The sequence below is a fragment of the Neopelma chrysocephalum genome, unplaced genomic scaffold (assembly GCF_003984885.1).
Source record: "Neopelma chrysocephalum unplaced genomic scaffold, ASM398488v2 Primary Assembly neopelma1_80b, whole genome shotgun sequence".
In the NCBI taxonomy this organism is placed as follows: domain Eukaryota; kingdom Metazoa; phylum Chordata; class Aves; order Passeriformes; family Pipridae; genus Neopelma; species Neopelma chrysocephalum.
In genome coordinates, this window is record NW_020897742.1 from 10,452,787 (window position 1) to 10,475,023 (window position 22,237).

Genomic DNA, 22,237 nt, shown 5'->3' on the forward strand with positions numbered 1-22,237 from the left:
ACACTTAAATACAGCTAGTTTAGACCCAAGAACCAGTATCTTAGTCCTTTCTGATTTTCTTTATTTAGATGCCTAAAGAATTCCTCATGTTCTGGAGATTCAGTTTCCAGTAAAACCAGTTAGGGGCAATATGAAAAACAAAGAAAACCTGGTTTAGCAAAGTAATTTTTTATGTTCTTGATGACCCTGAATCCTGGACTGCTAATGTGCTATGAAAAAATAATCTGAATGAAACCTATCCACATCCAACCGTGTCCCTTTATGAATGATTAAGTTGGACTCTAAAAGCAATGAAGAAAACTCACCACAGGCGACACATTAATGAAACTCTGTTTAATTCTTCAGGAATGTCCGTGCTCAAAAGCAAAGATAAATTTTCAATTATCACCAATTTTACTTCAAGGCAGCTCTTCAAGTGACCTTCAATCTCTTAAGGTTATCCTTTCTCTAAATTTTAAATCAATTGCATTAATAAGAGCTATTCAGATCTGTACAAACATTATGTAACTGACATTAATAGGCTCCATTAATCTAGAACAGAACAAGACCTCTTCTGCTTTCAGTTACTTTTGCCAAGTTTTATATGATGCCTTTGTGATATATATATATATCTCAAATATTCATAATTTGGTTGCTTTTAAAGCAAGTTTTCACAGGACCTATGAATTTTGAATTGTTCACTTTGTTCCTTTAATATTTTTATGTTTGCTAGTTTTATTTCCTTGTTCTGCTAAAATTCATTATAAACTTAATTTTTCTCACTTTTTGGCAGAGAAAAATCCAATGTTTGTTGCCATCAGTTCTATCTTAAATTTTCAGCTTCTGAAATTAGGGTCCTAATTGTATTGTCCCTTATATTTATATTAGGAATGGAAAAAGTGGCATAGATTTTTATCACCTAACTTTAGGCACCTACTTTAGACGATATGCTAAGAGGCAAGTCAAGACAGCAAAAGTGGCTCCTATAAAGGATGATTTAAAGTGTTGATATCAAGTTTCACATTTGAACAGCTCTCTGGAACAGAATAATTTTCTGCACTGAATATCTAGGCAGTTTATGGAGACTAGGCTGTTTATTTAGGAAATCAAATTATGTAGCTAGTGATAAGTTGTATGACTGTCCTCAATACTTCTTAAAAATTGAGGGAGAGTGTGTCTTCCTTTTTTCAACTAAACTCATTATGATTGCCCAAACTGATAAGAAAAAACTTTTAATTGTTACTAAAGTACTTGCAGTAGACAGTTCATGCAACAAAGGATATCCAAATTAAATACCTTTTCCCCTGGCACTCATAATCACCTGTTTTTCATATCAGTTTAATTAATAATTAAAAGCCAGGACAAAAAAAGTAATTAAATCATAGAATTATACAATAGTTGGGGTTGGAAGGGAGCTTTAAATGTCATTTAGGTCAACCCCACTGCAATAACCAGGGACATCTTCAACTATATCAGATTGCTCAGAGACTAACCCAACCTTGAATGTTTCCAGCCATGGGGCATCCACTGCCTCTCTGGGAAACCTGTGCCAGGGCTTTAGCACCCTCAATGTGAAAAAACTTTTTCCTTAGGGTTAATCTGAATCAATCCTCTTTTAGTTTAAAATTATTACCCCTTGTCCTATCACAACAGGACTTGCTAAATAGTTTGTCCCAAATATTCTTATAGGCCCTCTTTTACTTACTGGAAGGCTGCAATAAGGTCACCCTGGAGCCTTCTCTTCTCTATGCTGAACAGCCCCCTCTCTTTCAGTTTTTCCTGTAGGAGAGGTGTTCCATCCCTTTGATCATCTTTGTGGCCCTCCTCTGGATATGTTAGAACAGATCCATGTCCTTCTTGAACAGGATGCATCACTCTAGGTGGGGATCTCAAGAGCAGAACAGAGGGGCAGAATCACCTCCCCTGACCTTCTCGTACTCTTAGATGCAGCTCAGGACATGTTTGGCTTTATGGGCTGCAAGTGCACATTGCTGGGTCATGTCCAACCTTTTATCCACCAGCACCCCTAATTTTTTCTTGGCAGGGCTGCTCTCAATCCATTCATTCCCCAGCCTGTATTGATACTGAGGATTATCTCGACCTACTTCTCAAGCTTGTCCAGGTCCCTCTGGATGTCCTTCAGGTATGTCAACCACACCACACAACTTGGTGTTTTCTGCAAACTTGCTGAGGGCACACTCATCAAGTTTATGTCACTGATGAAGACATTAAACAGTACTGGTCCCAGTACAGACCTCTGTGGGACACCACTTGTCACTGATGTCCATTGGAACACTGAGCCATTGACTACTATCCTCTGGATCCAACCATCCAATGAATTCCTTATCAACTGGACAGTGCACCCATCAAATCCATCTCCCTCCAATTTAGACAGAAGGATGTCGTGGGGGACTGTGTCAAAGGCATTGCAGAAGTCCAGATAAATGACATCTGGAGCCCTTCCTTGTTCCCTGATGTAGTCACCTCACCATAGAAGGCTATAGGGTTGGTCAGGTGGGACTTGCCCTCTGTGAAGGCATGCTGGCTGTCTCAAATCACCTCCCTGTCCTCCAAGTGCCTTATCACAGCTTCTAGGAGGATCCATTCCATGATCTTCCCAGAACAAATGTGAGGCTGACATGTAGGTAGTTCCTGGGTTCCTCCTTTATATCCTGTTTAAAAATTGGTGCAATGTTTCCCTTTTTCTAGTCACCTGGGACTTCACCCTACTGACATGAAATTTCAGATATCATGGAGAGTGGTTTGGCAACTTAATCAACCAGTTCTGTGAGGACTCTGGGATGCATCTCATCAGGTCTTATAGACTTAACATGTGTTCAGGTTCCTCAAGTGGTCATGAACCTGATTCTTCCTTACAGTGGGAGGGACTTTGCTCTCCAATTCCCCACCTTGCAGCCCATACTCTTGCAAGGTGTCGGAAGAGAGATTGCCAGTGAAGACTAAATGTTAAATTCTTATATGGAATAGGTATTTATTTTAGTTTTAGGGGCAATTTTATTATCTACTATACATAGAATTGAAGTCTGTAGTGGGTTTCAAGGTATATTTTTTCAAAGGATTAACCCTAATATAAGAAAACAGTTTCCTGTGTAAGAAAATGTCAATGCTTAAATATTTTAATAACTTCTGGAAAAGCCTGTATATGTCCAAGTACATTGTATAAATAAGATGATGAAATGGTGACATGTGAAAGAGTATTCAATATGTCAAACTAATAAATATTTATTTGATCCTGATATGAAGAATTTTTTGACTCAGTCTTTGACTTCTATAATAAAAATTCCATAATTAATTTCTGCAGTAAAATGCTATAAAAGATACCTTGTCTGTTTTTCACTTCTATAATCTACAAACACAGCATTTTTGAAAACAGCCAGGATTAGGCTCTGTGTTCTTGAGCAATAATGCCAGATTGATGCAATGAAAGCAGATGTAAGTGTAACTCACTAGTTTTGTAATACAAGCTTCAGAGTATTTTCCAGAATTAATTAATTAGCCTGGAAAATGCTACTATTTTTTTTACAAAGCACTGTTACAGGAAGTAAGAATGCCTCCCAAAGCAGTAACTTCATCTGAGTTTGGGACATTTGTCTAGTTGGAGTAGAAGAAATATATCATCAGGCTTCTGAGCTCCAAAAATCACGGACGAACAAACACAGTCTGCATAGCCTGATACATGCCAAACAGATTAGATTTGGAATTCACTCCTTGGCTATCTGTGCACCTGATGTAAATTGGGAGTTAACAGACTCACTACTACAGTGTTGCATGCAAACATACACTACGCTTTCCAAGACCTGGCTGAGAGTTCCGTTGTTCCCCTCTCATGTATTTCATGGCTCCATCTAATCCAGTTTTTAGGTTTACAGTGGAAGATTCTACTCATTACTGTAGATTAGTAAGAATAGTAAGAATCTGTTATATTGAGTAGGTAATTTCAGAATTTCAAACCATAGAAAACGTGGTTTTAGAATTTTAAAACTGACTAGATATGCATATGCAAGCTCTACAAATTTTCCAACAACGTAATCAGAAGAAATAAAAAAAAAAAGTATAATGTAATAGAAGTCTTACCTGGTCTGAGGGAGAACAGCATTTATTTGCCATTTTCATCTATGACAGAGATGGAAGAACACACAGAGTTATTTATATGTTGAAGAGTTTCTGTGATCCAATTAGCATTTATTGACTTAGTTATGGAATACAGTGTTAAAATTTCAAAATATATTTGTAAGAAATTAAATCATTCAGTGCTTACATACTAGATTTTTACTACTATGCTGAATTTAAAAAAAACCCAAGATTTGAAGACAAAAGCCTTTTATCAGAGTTTTCATTGAATCCTTCATAAAGATTTGCAAAGTATGAACTTTGCCACTCTGAGTGAAAATATTGTACTGTACTGTAGACACCTCACTCAGTTAAACAATTGTTTAAGCAGATTTACAAATGAGGTCTGTGATTAAGTACTTGTGAAATGAAGACAATGGAGTATAAGATGTGTTGAAGGATGAAAGGAAAATTGTATGGGCTTTCCTTTTAGTTTGCTCTTCAAGATAAAGTTACATATCTCTCGCTTTTTCTCTTTGTTTAGGTAATGAAGAGTTTTATTCATTTTGGCTTTTCTCTGGCAGTCATAGTTTGCATAGATAAGCAGTAGACAAACCCTGACATATATTCCCTTCTTTAAAGTGTAACACTTTGAAGTGCAATATTGATAAGTGTAGATAAGAATCTAGAAAGGAAAAGATTAGACTGGAAAAACAGACTCCCTTATATGCAAGGAGTAAACTGAAAATTGACCTAGAGTTGATGAGTACTTGCAAAGGACCTTGTCATCAGAAAGCCTGTTTTAGAAGAAATGAAAGGCTTGTGATAAGAAAATCAAAACCCATACACATATGCACGTGGAAAACCTCATGGCTAGGCTTCGCGAACAAAGATTTGGGAAGGGCTCTACCCATGTTTGTTGCAAACACATTGGTGGCTAAAAAGGCCAATACCAGAGAGGCATGTCCAATTGCAAAAGGCACAGCAGAAAGACTCCTTAGATGGTATATTCTGCAAGGCTCGATTCTTTCTGCGTTGTCTTTTCTCCTCAAGGGTGATCCTGCATGCTTTCTCAAAGCCATCATCAGCATTATAGATGGTGTGTCTCCAGACCTCCCGATTGGAGGCCAGAGTAGACCAGTTATGGTGATCAATATGCCCAAGGCTGAGATGTTGTTTCAGGGAGTCCTTGTATCTTCTCTTCGGGGCTCCTCTCTTGCAGCAGCCAGTGGCAAGTTCACCATAAAGCAGGATCTTAGGGAGGCGGTGGTCCTTCATCCTGGAGACGTGCCCTGCCCAATGCAGCTGTGTTCTCAGTAACATGGCCTCAATACTTGTGACTGCTGCTTGCTCAAGAACAGATGTATTGGTCACATAATCTGACCAGTGGATGTTTAGGATTGTACAGAGGCAGCGTTGATGGAAGCATTCTAGGAGATGCAGGTGGTGGTGGTAGATGACCCATGATTCGGAACCATATAAGAGAGTTGACAGCACAATGGCTCTGTAAACACTGATCTTTGTACTTTTCTTCAGGTGTTTATTTCGCCAAACTCTTTTATGAAGCTTTCCGAAAGCACAATATGCCTTCGCTAACCTATTGTCTATCTCCCCGTCAATCTTACCATCCGAGGAGATGAGGCTGCCTAGGTAATTAAACTGTTGGACTTATTTGAGTTCTGATTGGCCAACGGTGATGTGGGGATGGTGGAAGACTTCCTGAGGTGCAGGTTGATGGAGAACTTCTGTCTTCTTTAAGCTGACTTCCAGCCCAAAGAGCTCAGCAGCATCTGCAAAGCAGGATGTTAAACGCTGCAGGGCTGCTTCTGTGTGGGCAACAAGGGTGGCGTCATCAGCGTAAAGCAGCTCCCGGACAAGATGGTTTAAGGTCTTGGTGTGGGCCTTCAGTCACCTCAGATTGAATAGGCTTCCATCAGTACGATATCGAATGTAGATACCGTCCTGATCATCGAGGTCTGCAGTGGCCCTTTGGAGCATCATGCTGAAAAAGACTGTGAAAAGGGTAGGAGCGAGAACGCAGCCTTGTTTCACACCATTCTTTATTAGAAAGGGCTCAGAAAGTGTGTTACCATACCTGACTTGGCCGTCCTGATCCTCATGGAGTGAGATGATCATTTTAAGGAACTTGGGGGGACAACCTCAATGTTCCAAAATCTGCCACAGACCTTTTCTGCTCACAGTATCGAAAGCCTTGGTGAGATCGACAAAGGTTACATAAAGACCTTCGTTCTGTTCCCTACACTTCTCTTGCAGTTGTCTGAGAACAAATACCATGTTTGTGATACTCCTGTTGGCTCTGAAACCACACTGACTTCAAGAGTATTCTTGCCAGGATTTTGCCAGCAATGGAGAGCAGAGTAATGCCACGGTAATTTGAGCAATCTGATTTAATTCCTTTCTTCTTATACAAAGTGATGATGACTGCATCACGAAGGTCTGATGGTAGTTCGCCTAGTTCCCAACAGCGCACCACAAACTCATGAAATTTGGTATGGCCCCCATGTTTCCAGACTTCGGGTGGAATTCCATCAACCCCAGCTGCCTTGCCAATTTTCACCTGCTGTATGGCCTTGAGGGTTTCTCCTAAAGAGGGGGCAGTATCCAATTCATACTTTACCAGTTGTTGTGTGATGGACTGAATTGCTGAGTCTTGGACTACATGGTTGGTACTGAAAAGAGTCTGAAAGTGTTCAGACCATCGATTCAGAATGGAGGTTTTATCTGTTAGAAGCATTTGTCCATCAGCGCTGAGTAGAGGGCTTTGTACCTGGTATGTAGGCCCGTATGCTGTTTTCAGGGCCTCATAGAATACTTTGTGATCACCCGTATTTGCGCGTAGTTGAGTTTTTGCAGCTAGATCGATCCACCACTTGTTCTGGATGTCACGGAGTGTCTGTTGGAGCTTGCTGCATGCAAGACGAAAGGCTGTTTTTCTTGCGTGACATGATGGCAGTGCAACGTGTGCTTGGTGGGGGGTTCTCTTCTTCCTCAACAAATCCTGGATTTCTTGATTGTTTTCATCAAACCAGTCCTTGTTCTTCTTGAGGGAGAACCCTAAGGATTCTTCGGAGGATTGCAGGATGCTGTTTTTAATATGGTGCCGAATGGTTTCAGGAGAGGATTGCTACAGGAAACAAGCAGAAGAAATCCAGGGGAGTGACGGAGGGTCTGAGGATGAGGTGGCCAAGATACTGGGAGCCTGGAGCATCTGCCAGACCTGGCTGTCACCTTGGGTTGTGTGCGGGAAGATCCTGTCAGGCCCTTGGAGTGGCCCTGCCATGGTCCCTACTACCTCCCTGCCACCCTAGAGGAGGAACAGGGACTACCACAACAGAGGCAGGTCAGAGCCTGCAGTTGCTGGTACCTGCAGCATAGCACAGGCATGGACCAAAGACAAGAATGGAACTAAAATTCAGCTGCTAAGCAGAACAAGGGGCCCTAGCAAGGTTCCTTCCAGGTCATGCACATGTGTGGCTTACCACAGCCTGGCCCCAGGCTGCATGGCTGCACTAAGTTACAGCGGGCCGGCAGCACTGAGGTGGGGGGAAGAGGTGGTAGAGATTCTTGATGCCATCGGCACCCTGTCAGTAACAAACCAGTGAGAACTCAAGAAACTCACTCTTTAACTTGGTTAAAACAAATTGGTGACATGCCCAGTGTCACAGAACAAAGCAGATCTCACCAGTCTGATTTGTTGGTAGGCTTAATCCTGCTAGAGCAGTCGTACAGGACATAATGAAAAGACACCCAGAATACTTTAATGTCAGTAGAAATGCTGACACGCCCTGCCCATATTCTGCCCCAGCCTCTCTCCTATGCTTGAGACAAAAATACATACACAAAGTAAATAGATAGAAGCCATGTTATACACACAGAAAATATAATTTCCTTGCAAGTATCCAAAAACATGCTGAATAATGAGATTACTATAGCACAAATCAGTGCAAGTAAACAGGTTCAGATGTGCCTGGAAAAAAATGTGTGAGACTGGCCATGCAGGTTTTTCTGCACAATGAGGGTAGAGTATTGTGAAGTGCACCCTCATAAGCAGTTCAGCTTCCCTTTGATAAGGGCAAGAGGAAAGAATGCATTGGACTCCACTGCTATTCACTGCACAGTCTTAGCTCATCCCTGTTCAAAGCAGGGATGTAACTGTGGGGAGACAAAAGACCATATTATGTCCCTATGTCATGGGGCTGAGAAGTATGTATTCTCCACTTCACCTGGCAGCACGTGTTCTCTACATGCCTCCACAGCTGGTGCAGAGAGACAGGAATGGGATACGCTTACCTTGTTGGCAGTGCATAGGCTCTTAGCACTGCAGTACAGTAATGGGAGCTGGAGACAGCAGGGGAACTAAAACAAAAAACCTGGATCTACAAAGACTGCAGGCAACATTGAAAAGGAACTATTAAACAAATTATAATTCCTATACTCTGTTCTGAATGGATACGTACAGGACAGGAACAGACTGTGGAGGAAATAGTTCAGAATTGTTTACCTAAATCTAAATACCTCCCAGGCTGGGATTTATCTCACATATAATATACCTATTTTCTCTTTCCTGACAGCAGTGAGAGTGAAGGATCTTGACAGGCATCTATTTTTTTTCCTAGCTATAATAGTAATCAACTTTTATTAACTCAACTGCAACACAGAGTATCACTTAGATATGTGTTTACATGAAGGAATAAAAGAAAAGGTTTGTACAGTATAACATACAATTAAAAAGGCTGTAAAAGGCATAAATATGATCTGGATTAATAAACCTACTTTGATTCCAAATTTTAAGTTTCTACCAACCTCCTATGAAACTGTGTGAATGATTTATAAAAACCATAAATAATGTTTAAAGTGGAACAAGTGCATCATAACTTGTTCTCTTATGTGCTTATGAGCTACTCATTTATTTATGAATTTTTTTTTTTAATAAGACTACTAGAATATAGTGGGAAAAAACACAAAACCTTGAGAAAGTTATAAATATAAGAAACAAATCTCTGTAATGTAAATGAACTGGCAGCATTACCTTTAGATGCTTCCACCAATTATGACTACATTAATGTTTGGTGTCATATTTCTAAGAAAAAAAGCTGCACATATCTAATAGCTGGCAATTTGAATGGTGTAAAATAGGGAGAGAAATATAAATTATCCCAAAAAACTCTCTTCTAGAAAATGATTTCCATCACAAATTGTCACTTCAGCCTACAAAGAACCCTCCGGTGAAAGAAATTAAGAACAGCAGTAGTGAGAAGCACATGCAGATTAACTTGTTTCCTGTGCTTCTTGTTACATCATGGAATATTCACTGATAGTTTCTGTTACCTCTCTTCCCTCAGCTTCTTCAACTGCACCTCCTTCTGCGAGAAAAGAAGTGTATGAAGAAATAAACCTGAGGTGCTGATTCACCTCTATTTATTTCTGCCAAAGGTAAATGTGAAGAGTTTTGCGAACATTGAAATTGGGGACTGAATCACAAAGGAAGATGATAGGGTAGTTTCATGCTGGTAGAAAAGTATGTGAAAAAAACAGAATATGAACAGAATGATGAATAATTTGGAGCAAGGGTCCTCAGAAAAAAAAGTAATGCATGCTTCTTGCAAAGCCAATTGTTACTAGGAGATTTTCTGAGCTAAGCATACAAAGCATGTATCAGTAAGGAGGGCTAAAAGGATACCCTTACATTTTTCTCCATGTATTCCCTGTGCTCCTCTGTCATCTAAGAACTAACTCTCTCCAGGCTGGTACCAGAATCATTAGTTCTCATCTACCAAGTAGCACTTTCTAAATATGTTAACATACAGGGGCAGCAGCCTTATGCAGTGACAGCTCCTCACATCTTCACTGTTGAAAGATGATTCCTCCTTTACCCTTGATCCCCAGAGAGCTTGTCTTTGTATAGAAGTTAGATGTTTCAGTACTTCAAAAGAGTAGTCTGACAATAGCAGAAGTGTCACATTGTGGCAGAGCTATTTTTGTACTACCTACATTAGGACTGTCTTCTGGCATCAGCAGAAGATCTGACAAAGAGCTGCCACTTGCTGAATTAAACTGTATTAGGGTAAAATAAAAAAAATGAAGTATATTAGGATAAAGTGATACAGGAAAGCTTGTGTGCAGTGTAGGAAAACAATCTGTATTAGGAGCTCTTTAAGAACTAAAATTCTAAAAGAAATTATTCAAAATTTTATGAAAATATGTAGGACAAGTGATGTATATAAGAGTAGCATGAATACGCACAGATTAAGTAAGAAAGACTGAGGTGCAGGAAAAGTTACTAAAGTCATGAAACAATTATCAGCAAAACACAATCTAAAAATATGTGGAAGTAAAATGTGAATAATGAAAAATATTGCTTAAAAACTTAGTAATAGATCAGGTAAGGATGCTGACATCATGCCAAATGTATCAGTAAGAAGATCCATTGTGACTATGTATCTAGTAGTTAATTTCCATACAGAGATGATGGCATAGGACAGAACAGGAAATGACTAGTTTAAATATTTGGAGAAGCAACTGAACTTAGAGTCAGCAAGGACTCATGAAAATAACCCATAACTAGATGAGGAAGTATCTGGATTTCTGAATGAGTAGTGATTATCTTCAGGTACTCCTGGAGAATGGGAGAGACACTCGACAGAAGCAGAAAAGTGCAGAAACAGTAAAGAGGTCTGAAGGAATTACAGATCCATTCCCTAACGTCAGTTTCTGAGGTATGACAAGAAAAGAAGGATTCTGTGAAATGATAGTACTAAGGTAATAAAAAGCATTCAAAATGGACTTTCAAGAAGCCCAATATTTGCCCTAGTTCCTCTGGCTGCCCAGAGGCAGCAAGTACTCTCCAGCCTCCTTCTGCTGCACTCTAACCTCACAATCCTCATCTTAGAAATGGTTTGCCATAAAAGGGATTCTCACTGACTATTACATCTCCTGTTCTGATGATCAGTAGTCAAAATGCTCTGGCTGGACCTTTCCAGTTGTACCACAGGCTGCACACCTTTCATGGCTAGGCTTCGCGAACGAAGATTTGGGAAGGGCTCTACCCACTTTTCTTGCACCTAACGAAGTCCATTAAGTCCAAGCAAAAAGTTTACATGCTTCTCATATGAGCTACATAGAGTTTACTCTATAACATAGAGTTTACTCTGTAACTCACCAAAACCACAAAATATGGGAATTCATCTGTTCATGACATTCATGACTGTTATTTCTCAGACCTTTCCTGGGAACAGCCACTTATACTAACACCAGATAGACTACTTTGTTTACAGAATTCACTGTTGTAATAGATAAGGGAGAAGACCAATGAAACTACTCAGATAGGTCCCAACACAGTGAAGATACTATGTCAGGACGTATATTGCTGCACATAGTGCCTTTGAAAAAAACAGACTAGCACGCTATGATAATAAAGGTGCTGCTTGCATTTATAGTCACTTTTTATTGTCTTATTCACTTATATCCTTGGAGTGGTTTTTATTCAGTTGATTTCATTAGAAAGACAAAAAAAATGTCTTAGTAACTATGAACTGGAATTGCTCTAAAAATATTACTATGCACTATCTTAGAATTGTCAAATAACAATACTGCATACATGATGTAAATCGCTAAATAGAGAATATTTATAAAGAATGCGTAATAAGCAAAAATTATTTCATGAAAGAGATTGCTTAAGCAATTGAATAATTTAAAAGATTTAATGGAATAAATGAACTATAGTTATCAAATGGAATTCCATGTAACTTTTGATGACTAGAAAAATAAATTAAATTTTTAATCTCTTTCAACCAAAGATTTATGTTAAAATCCAATACAAATTCTATGCAATATAATCTGAAGAACTAAGCAACAGCTCATCTAGAGTACAAAGCATAAAATTAAAGTCATACTACTAAATCATAATTTATAAAAGATATTACAGATTCAACATATTTAAGAAAAAATATTAAAAACCTGTACAGGCAATTCTTTCAGTGATAACAGTGCTTTTATATTTTCATCACTGATTTTTACCATTTCTTAGAGATAAATATATTTTCAATATTGTACATTATCCAGTTCCCTATTTAACTTTATGGTTCATTCCAAAATCTTCAATAGTTTTTAGCTGTTCTTTGTTGGAATAATAATGTGCCGTCCAAATAGCAATTTTCTGTTTCTCCAGGGATTAGGTAATACTTCTGCTTGCAACAACAAATGTTACTTATTAATTTACACGAATAACTTAAAATAGCATAAGCACCTTTATACTTCTAGAGAGAAAGGAGAAACATAGAATAATATGACCTTAAATAAATCAACTCTTAGACAACTTAGAGAGGTAAAAATAACGTCTCCCAGTAAGCATCTGTAAATCACCCTACACTAGCTATGGAATTTTCACATGCCTACTTCAAAATCAACAAATGTTAATTTCAAGCACAGTTTAATTACAAAAATGTAAAAATTATATATTTGGTCATGTCTGAAGCTCTGTGAAATTACCACTACAGATAAATATTTTGCCTTAATAAGTCTTAAAAATAATAAATGCAATGTTTTTCTACCACTCTCTGTTCTGTGATAACACTGCAAGTCCTGGAAACTTCATGATAGTTTTGATCAGACCACCTCTCCCTGCTTTTTCCTTTCTCCTTTTCCTCCTCATACACAGTCATTTTATATATTGGCTCTTAAATGTGAATTGTTTTCTACTCTTTGAAAACTAGAAATAATTTTACAATAGCATAGACAAGAAAATATACAGAAAGTAACATACATTTTGAAGTGTCAAATCACTGATGTTAGTTGACATTGCTCTCAGCCAGTCAGCACTCTCCTGGGCTGTATAAAACTGAAGTATCCCAGTACCAACTCCATCGAGTGCCAGCACTTCAAATGCATTAGATCTGCAGTAAGAAGAAATATATCCATAACGGAAGATACATCAATTTTCTGAAACTGCCAAATATTTATCAGTGTTCAAGTAATTTTTATGCCTTTTGACAAGTTTTGAGTGTTTACAAATCAAAAGAAAGGCAACAAAAAGAAGGATAATAATGGGCAGTACCAGGAGCAACAGATACAATAAGTACTTTCTCTGTACCAGCATACATGTGCTGATGATCATTCACTTCCTCTGACTATACATATTATGTTCATAACTGCTGAACTTAAGGTAGTGTATTAAGGAAGTACGCATCAGATCTTTTTGAACAAACACAATTTTTTTTAAAACTGAATTGCCAATTTTCTTCATTGCATTTTAGCTTCATTTACTCAGAATGTACGAAGATGCAAAGAACTGTATTCCTAACTTTCATTTCTTTGTTTCCATTATTTTTCTACATGTCATTCAAAGCAATGTTTTCTTTAAGCTCTTTTATGACATAGGAATTTGAAAAATGTTCTCAGGAGTTTCTTTAAATATTTTTCTTTAAACAAATTTCTCAAAACAGTATTGACACACGGGAATGTGCAATTGCATTTTATTAACTTTTAATGCAACTTTCACATGTTTATAGCATCTTTATTATGCAAATGTCAATGATTTCCTTACTATCTGCAGTAAGTTATGCATTGTGTATGTATGTCTGAAAACCCCTGCCTTTGGATGATGGTGGGATATGCTTTTTTTACTACAAGATTTTTCAATGGGAACAACAAAGGCTCATTAAGTAGTTGCATGGAAGCACACTGATGTAAATGTAAAAAAAAGTGACATGCAACAGTTGCAGTAACTAAACTTCAGAAAGATTCACAGATTATTAAATGCCTATGACTGTCAGAAGAATTACATTTTTGTCATATACTACTGTGAAAGACAATTATAATTATCTGAAAAATTGTGTATATGTTTGTTGTGTATATAATATGGAGAATATCACTGCTACCTTCTACATTTACACATTATATATTTATACTTGCTTCATTTTTGGTACTAACTTAGAAGACAGCCAACTACTGAATCCCAAATACTGCTCTATGAAGTTGCTGTTTTCCTAGGGTTCTCTGATCTAAGGTGGAGTCCTCTACTGCTTAATCTATGGTATATGCCAACATAAGCATTCAAAATGACACACAGAGGTTCATAAGCAGTTATTCATTCATGACTTAGTGAAAAAGTTACTTAACTAACCCTTGTCATTTGTAGGCATTTTGATGGTGAATGGGAATACTGAACTCTATTACTTGCTGAAAAAGGTAACATCACATACAATATTAATAAGACAAACTATCCGAATAGATATATATGACAGGCTTTACTGTTACAAGAGTCGTAAAGTGTTATAATTGCTTTTTGCAAAAATTACATGTTTGGTATGAAGACTTAAATATATATCAGCCAATTCCCTGTTTTAGTGTCATGATTGAATTATCATCGTAACTGCTAAAACCTGGTGGCAATGGTACAATGCTGTGTCACTTTCATTTGCATAAATCTGTTTCACCTCTTCAGAAAGAAAGAAAAGGTCAAAACAAATCCTCTTATTGTCTTCAAGTAAATTGACTCAATCACCTCTCAAGTACATTGTTCTTTTTACCTAAGCTCTGACAAAGATCCCAACAGTGCTGTAATGAAATGACTTATGGAATGATCTTGTCAACATCCCACTGAGACAGTGAAAATTCCCTATTCATTGATACACAGTGGAAGCTGGAAACAGACTTAATTTGGTGCGGTGAAGAGAGGCCACTCACAATAACCAGCTTAGATATCCAATTCAAATATCAAAGCTATGATGGTAGAATCCTTACCCAGTGAAAGGGCAATCCTTGTTTGGGGCTTCATCGCTGAAAGTGTGTTCAGCTGACACTTACTCAAAGGGGTGTCCAGCAAGATCTGCAAGCCCTTCCTGTAGAGCTGTTCCCTTGCTCCATAAGACTGACACCAGGACATCCTTCCCCAGGATCTCAGTCTGGTTCAAGGCATCTGATGCGCCAATGGTGGTCACGTTGCCTGATACATGGGGACTGAGACCTTTGGGGCACTGCTCTCCCCACTGTGCTGACTTGGGCAGGAAGGCAGTTTTACCTGAGAGCAGTTTAATGCATTAAATGACACAGGAAACAAAACAGCCAAGGCTTTTCAAAGTAAAAGATGTCAGCCATGAAGTCTGTGCTAGTAATACACTGATTTTACTCTCAACTTTAATCAACTTTACTGTGATTATTTCTTGCCTTCAGTTTCAATAATTTCCCTATGATGATACTATAATATACTGATATTGTTCCGTGTATCACACTGTGTTCTGAAAAGCATAGTGTATAGAATGCTACAAGTAAAAACAAATATTCGAAGTAAAAATAAAAATTTACTAAAATGAATGCTGAGGCTTTTGTTTTAAGTGAAACAATCAATTCAAGCACTGAGATAGCACTGGAATTCAGGAGAATATAAATCTGAGAGGCTTAAATGCCATGCCTCTCTCTACCATTTCCTCAAAACACAGAAAAGAAAAAAAATAGAGGCAGAGCAAAGCACCTATTCCTATTAGGTGATGAGGAGCTTTCCATTTAATACCAAATAGTAAGTTTGAGAGGTCTCAAGATGCTATAAAGTTGCTGTAGTTTTGGTTTAGGTTTTTTGTTTATTTATTTATTTTATTTTGTTTATTTGTGTGTGTGTGTGTTTTTTCTGAGGCTACAAGACCATTTTAAAACACAGTCAGAGGAATTTGCCATCTCTTCTATTACAGCAGTTGTGGTACTGACTATTGCAACTAGAACCAGAAACGAATATTTTCATTTCCTAAATTCTAGAAATTTGTGTCAAATTACCCTCATGTTTCTTGATTTCAAATTTGTCTCCCAATCTGTAACTTTGTTTCCTTTAAGCATTTCTGCCAAGAAGCATGAGGCACTGTTTTCCATACTCAGTCTCTTTCTATCTCATTTTCATGGGGAAATGATGAATGGACCTGCATTCCCGGTCTCCTCTGGGGTTTGTTTATGGCAATAATTTCTTTTAATAAAATAAACACTCTCTTTGCGAGAATGGCAGAGAGAATAAGAGATGAGCTTTGGAAGACTTCAAGTTATTTTTTTGACATTGACACATTTAAACAAATATTGTTAATTAATATTAATAAAGCATATTTTGCCATACAAGTAGTTAGATACTTTAGAGGTGTTAAATTAAAAGACTGTTCTAAGATTAAATGTATTTTCAGTGCCAGCTGAATTTTTACTTTACTGGAGGCTAAGAATTTCAGCGAAACATATTTTTAGATTTCTCAGTATCTGTGGCATGTGAAACCATCTCTCCATTAGACTTACATAGCTATTTTATTGTGTTGCCCTTATAAAAACCTAGATGTATGCCTAACAGCAGCTGTTTTACTTGAAGTTTACTACCATGCTGATACAGACAGACAGATTTGATCTTCCCAGGTCCTAAATCAGTATTCCTTCCTGTTTGTATGATTTCTTTGATGTATGAGTTGAGTTTTTATTGCTTTTGTTTCAGCATTTTCTTGTGGTTTGTTTATAGTACTATATGACCCTCTTGCTAGAATTCATATTTAAACTGAAGTTTTATGGACTATGGGTGGATCTGAGTGGAAATTCTCCATAAAGAATTATCTGAATTACTTAATCTCTTTGAAATGTCACATTAAAAATAATAGGATTTTATATTGTAAATGTCACATAGTCTTGTACCTTAAAAAAATGTTCAAATGTGCTCATATATCTGGACTATTAACAGAAACGATGTAGCTAAAAAGATATCAAAGCATTAAACATAAACTTGGATTGTATTTTGTGTTTGTGGGATTTTGGGGGAGCATTTTGCTTCCAGCATTGTAACTTTGGTTTATTTTTATTACACTTACAGCAATCAAATAAGATAACTGAAGTAACATAGACATTATGCTTCTAACTGATGTGTCAAAAAATGGTGAGCAAGTACTCATTAAGGTTTTGTAACTCAGACAGATTATGTTTAACTCCTAAATATTTCTCAAAATGGTTTATTTCACTTCTTAGTTTTCAATTTATTTAACTAATTAAGGCATTTTGTTAACTTACTGAAATGTTAAATGGAAAATACAATTCTTCAGAAAGATTCTGTTAAAAAAACAGTGAGCCCATTAAAAAAAATCAACTACACAATACGAGTAATTTCAATGGTCAGAATACCAAGGAATAGAAAGCAACACCTAAATCTAATTAGGTAATTTTGTATGGAGACCATAGTTACATGGGCTCATTGATATGGGAACTGAATTACTTCCACTCACTACTTCAATTTTCCATATTCTAAATAAGCATTTTTTCTTCAGTGTCTAAACTCATAATGTTCAAGGGGTTGTAGCTACTGTACCTTCATCAAAGCTCCAGTCAATACAGAGTATAAAAAATATTATACAGTACTACGAGTATCTGCTATAAGGACTAAAAATACTTATCTACATTTTCTCAAATAACAATTTAGACATTTCATAAGAAAACTGAAAGACTACAATGAGTGAACTACATTCTCCACTTTCTATAAGACTACCTATCTTTATTTTTATATCTTAAATAAACCCCCCCACAAAACTTACTATGAACTACAAATTCTTTTGGCTGAGAAAGACCTACTGATCTCATTATTTCTCTGTTAAACTTACATCAGACTTATTGACCAACTCTATCCTCAACATTTGAAAAATGTTTTCATTACCAACTGCCAATTAACCATATTCAGAGCAACAGCATTCTCACACTATATATAACCTTACTTCTTACAGAGAAAAACTACATTGGTGGATTGGTGAGAAGTGTAGAATAATAGAAGTAGTAATGCTATATTGTAAAGACAATTGAATAAAAAAAAATATTGAATTGCTAAGTAATCAAAAAGATTAATCAGCCTACTGCATATAAATATTCAGATAGATTCCAATCATATCAACAATATGACATACACTGATTCAGAGTGATTTCACTTCTTAATACAATGTTTAGTCTTCCATTGAGAAGAGGAATGGCATCTACTACATTTCTTAACTTTCCTTTAAAATATTCTCGGTAACTTTTTTGCTTTTGTTTTGTGGTATGGACAAACATACTTGATAGTCACACTCTGCAGTATTTTCAGTCATTCCTTTATAAGGAAGGAAAAAATATATCCCATTCTGTCTTGTTTCTCTTAATATGTATGGTTCTGACAGAATCTAAAATATATAAAAAACATACTCCTGTGTCATTAAGTCACCAGTCTTCCTTGGAAAAAATAATAAAAAGTCAAGTGTAATGAAAGGCCAAAGGCAACTCCTTTCTCTTCAAATGAAAAAAAAGAATAACAATCAAACAGATACATGTGATCCTGGCCTTCTCATGACACAAGAGTAGGCTGAAAATATGCCCTTTTTTTACCAATGCTACCAGAAAACTCATATGGAGTATAGAAGAATTTAAACTGCATAGTTTAACCCCAAAGGAAACAATACAGCCAAATCTGATTAGATTAGACTAGATTTGATCTAAGGCACACTAAAAGTAAACTACAGTCTAACAGACAACTCCAGCTATATAACTTATTTCCAACTGAAAAATGAATATTGAGCAAGATGCTGACATGTCATACATAGTCATACTTTGTTGTTTGGGGTTTTTTTAATATAAAGGTAACAAAAAGATGGCATTCAGGAAAAATATCAGACTCTACTCGACCTTATGACAGACAATCTTTTTTCTTGTTCCTAAGGTTATCTGTGAGTTATTTAAAGAAAAAATGCTGAAAATATGAAACAATCTCGAAGATTGTTTGGAGAAGTAAAGTGAATGAGGTCAGAGGAGCCATCCAGATGGGCTGATGGCAGTTCACCACATCAGAACAGCAAGAGTACCTGGATTCTCATTTACAGACACTATACATAGCATATACAATACAATACTATATATTTTTAAAAATGAGTTTGGGATTGAGTATAGTAACAAAAGTATGGAAAGTTCTGCTGTAGCCAATTGCAATAATTCCCCAGATGTAAAAGATGTTTTCCTATCAGGTAAAAGAGGAATCGAAGAACTCAGAGTGTTCATTACCTGTGAATGGACAGACAGCAAAGTGATCCTACAGACTTTAATACCCTTTCATAAGCCATAATATTTTGCATAGTTAAAAAGCAATGCCAAAAGCCAAAGGGCTGTAGGTAATTTTTGAAGGAAAGAATTATATAGCCCTCTCTGAATTTAATTCTTGTAGGAAGTAGGGGAAAAAGACCTTTTATACAGTCCATCTAGCTCAGCAGAAGGCACACAATTGTGTATGTGACACTACAGATGACAGTTCCAACACTTCAACAACTCCAACACTGACTTCAAAAGTAATCTGGCTGTTCTGGTGCCAGGGCACCTCTGCAAGACCAATTAAGGTAACTTAGTGGATAAAATATAATGAAGCATTGCAACAAAACAAAGTTATGACAAAGAACATGAGAGAGACAAAAAGTTACAAGGATGACAGATTCATGGACTTATATCATACAGAAAAAAAACAGGCATGCTGTCAAAGATTGTATGCAAATAGGCTTAGAGTAAATATTCAGAGTATGGAAAAATTAGTAAATTGGTCAGAAGGATCTGTGATACGTTCAGGGAAGTGAATTGTCATGGACTCACTCCAGACTTTAGACTGATGGCTGAAATGTGAAAGGGAACAGAGATATGTAGATATGGCTGAAAGCAGGATTGTTATTTAGACTGATCGTAGGTTTTATGATAAGAGCAGTTTGGCAAAAATAAACACTTTTAATAACAACATGGGAAACACCTCATCCACACTTAATCTCAAGGCAATGTTGCTTTAATGGTTATACAGATGTTTCTGTTGGTTTATCAAAATAAGCAAGGAGCACTCACTAGAAGTAAAGTATCATGAGATGGTGATAAGCTGTGTGGAATTATTTCATCTTCCTTCAGAGTGTATACAACAAAAATGAAAAAAAAACACCAGTAATTAAGGAGTGGTATGTATACTAAATATATATGGGAATGAGATGCATCACAAGAGAATAATCTCTGTATTGAAACTGAAAGTTCTAAGCTCCTCAATTCTTACAAGAAAAATGTATCTGTGAGTGCTTGATCCTGATCCAGCAGCCAACCATCCACACTGCCACTCACTCCACCACCGTTCTCCAGAGGCACAGCACAGACAATATGAAGAACAAAAAGACTCATGAGCTGAAATAAAGGCAGTTTAATAAGCAAAGAGAAGAGGAAAAAACCCCAGCAAACAAAACCACAACAAAACAAGGGATGCAAAGGCAATCACTCACCACATTTCACAAGCAGAATGATGTCCTGTCAGTCTCCAAGCACAGGCTAGCTCCCCTCAAGCCCCCTGTTTTGTTTTTATTGCTGAGCAATGATGTCACGTGGCATGGAATGGTCAATTTGGTCAATTTGGGTCACTGGCCCTGGTTGTGCCTCCTCTCAACTTCTTGCCTACCCCTTGGCTTATTCACTGAGTGGGAGCAGAGCAAGAAAAAGAGAAGGCCTTGATGGTGCACAAGCACAGGCTGGCCACTACCAAAATACTGGTATGCTATTAAAATTGCTTGAGTCACAAACAAAAACACAGCACTATATAGATTACTATGAAGAAAATTAGCTCCATCTCATCTAAACCCAGTACAATATCTGAAGGTGTTTTACTTCCAAGAATTCTCAAAATGCACGTGTTACTGTTTTGTGAACTAGAATCCCTTGGGATTTCTCCATCTAATGGGTGAAGTGGACAGCACAGGAGTGAAACTGCTTCAAATTATCAGAGTGGTAACTGAAGTCAGAGGTTTAAACGTTCTATCTTCTTTCACTTATCCTTTACACTTTAGAATATTGATATTAAGTTGACGATGAGTTGATGTCTAAATGTGCACACTGAGATCTGTTCACTTAATTCATAGGAGAACTTCTAAGCCTTGAATGGTTGGGGTGGATTGGGAAAGGCTGGACAACATGAACTGGTCAGTTGAAGTAGGGAGGAAGAAAGTGATGGAGGAAGTGATGAGAGACTAAATAAAACAGAATTAAGAATTCAAACAAAGTCTGTGGAAGAACCTAAAACTTTTCTGGACAATTTATTATTATTCACCTCTGATGCTTTAACACAAAGTCTGGGAGAGGAGCTGCCAAGTGGTTTAGGAGATTAATTGCACTAACTTAAAGGAGAAAATCTCTCCTACCAGAAAATAATGAGTTTCAGGTCATTTTTAGGAAACAGGTAAATAATTTGGTACAGACCAAGAAAGGTTTTAACATGAATTTCTAATACCTCCTGGTAGCAGATGACCTGTACTGTTGATGCTTCAATAGAGATTCTAATTATGTCCTTAATACGTACTAGAAGCAAATAAAAATAGGGTAACACATAAAGAATATGGAAAATAACAACAGTGAATGAACTCCTGATACATATGGACTACTTGGCCCACAACAACTGGTAGATTTGAGGCACTGCTACCACATGGAATGATGTCCAGGAAAAGCTTATGTATGCTGTGATGTGTTAAACTTTTCTCAAGCATATTAATTATTGATGCTTTATTAAAATTCAATTTTGCTTTCATCTTTCCTGAAGTCCAGTAAAATCACCTCTGAAATCATACAGAACCAAATGTAGTATCTTCAAAGTTAATTCAACTAACGCTAAGATTAACCTTTGTACTAGTTGCAGATGCTCACTGAATTCCCAAGATACAACAGATTACAGAAATGTATTTGTAGGAGCTTTACTTTATCTTTGGTAGTCACCATGCATGCCATTAATCTTAAGAGAGGATGAACTGCACAGAAGATGAACTTTTTAATGACTGTCATATCTCCACTCAAATAATTCTTATAAAGCCAACAATCCATCTCAAAACACTTGTACAGCTAACTAACCCAGTGCTTCCCCTTTTAGATTACAAACCTTAATTTATCTGTTCCAGTTTTGTATCTCGAGATTCGAGCCATCGACAAAGGAACTGATAAGGTGTCTAGCCAGCGCTTCTCATATTTTGGTTCATTAGCTATGGGTGAAGAAGGTGATGATGGGGCCTGTGCAGAATAAATGAGAAAGAGTAAGAGCAGTTTATATGACAATACAGTGAAAAAGTCATGAATATGCATCTCTGGCTCTGTTTGTCTCAGAAGTGAATAATCATAGCAATGAAAGTATTCAAGAAACTCAGGATTTGGTAGAGAAATA

The 22,237-nt window shown here is 37.1% G+C and overlaps 1 protein-coding gene across 1 annotated transcript in view; it reads right to left on the reverse strand.

The window, feature by feature from the left end:
- Positions 1-22,237, reverse strand: part of TPO (thyroid peroxidase) — a 213,695-nt gene that overhangs the window by 114,930 nt on the left and 76,528 nt on the right. The window contains exons 9-11 of the mRNA XM_027690190.1: positions 21,959-22,086; positions 12,833-12,962; positions 4,075-4,113 (exon numbers count right to left, since the gene is read on the reverse strand). Of these exons, the coding sequence (XP_027545991.1) occupies positions 4,075-4,113; positions 12,833-12,962; positions 21,959-22,086 (297 nt within the window). The remainder of the gene's footprint in view (positions 1-4,074; positions 4,114-12,832; positions 12,963-21,958; positions 22,087-22,237) is intronic.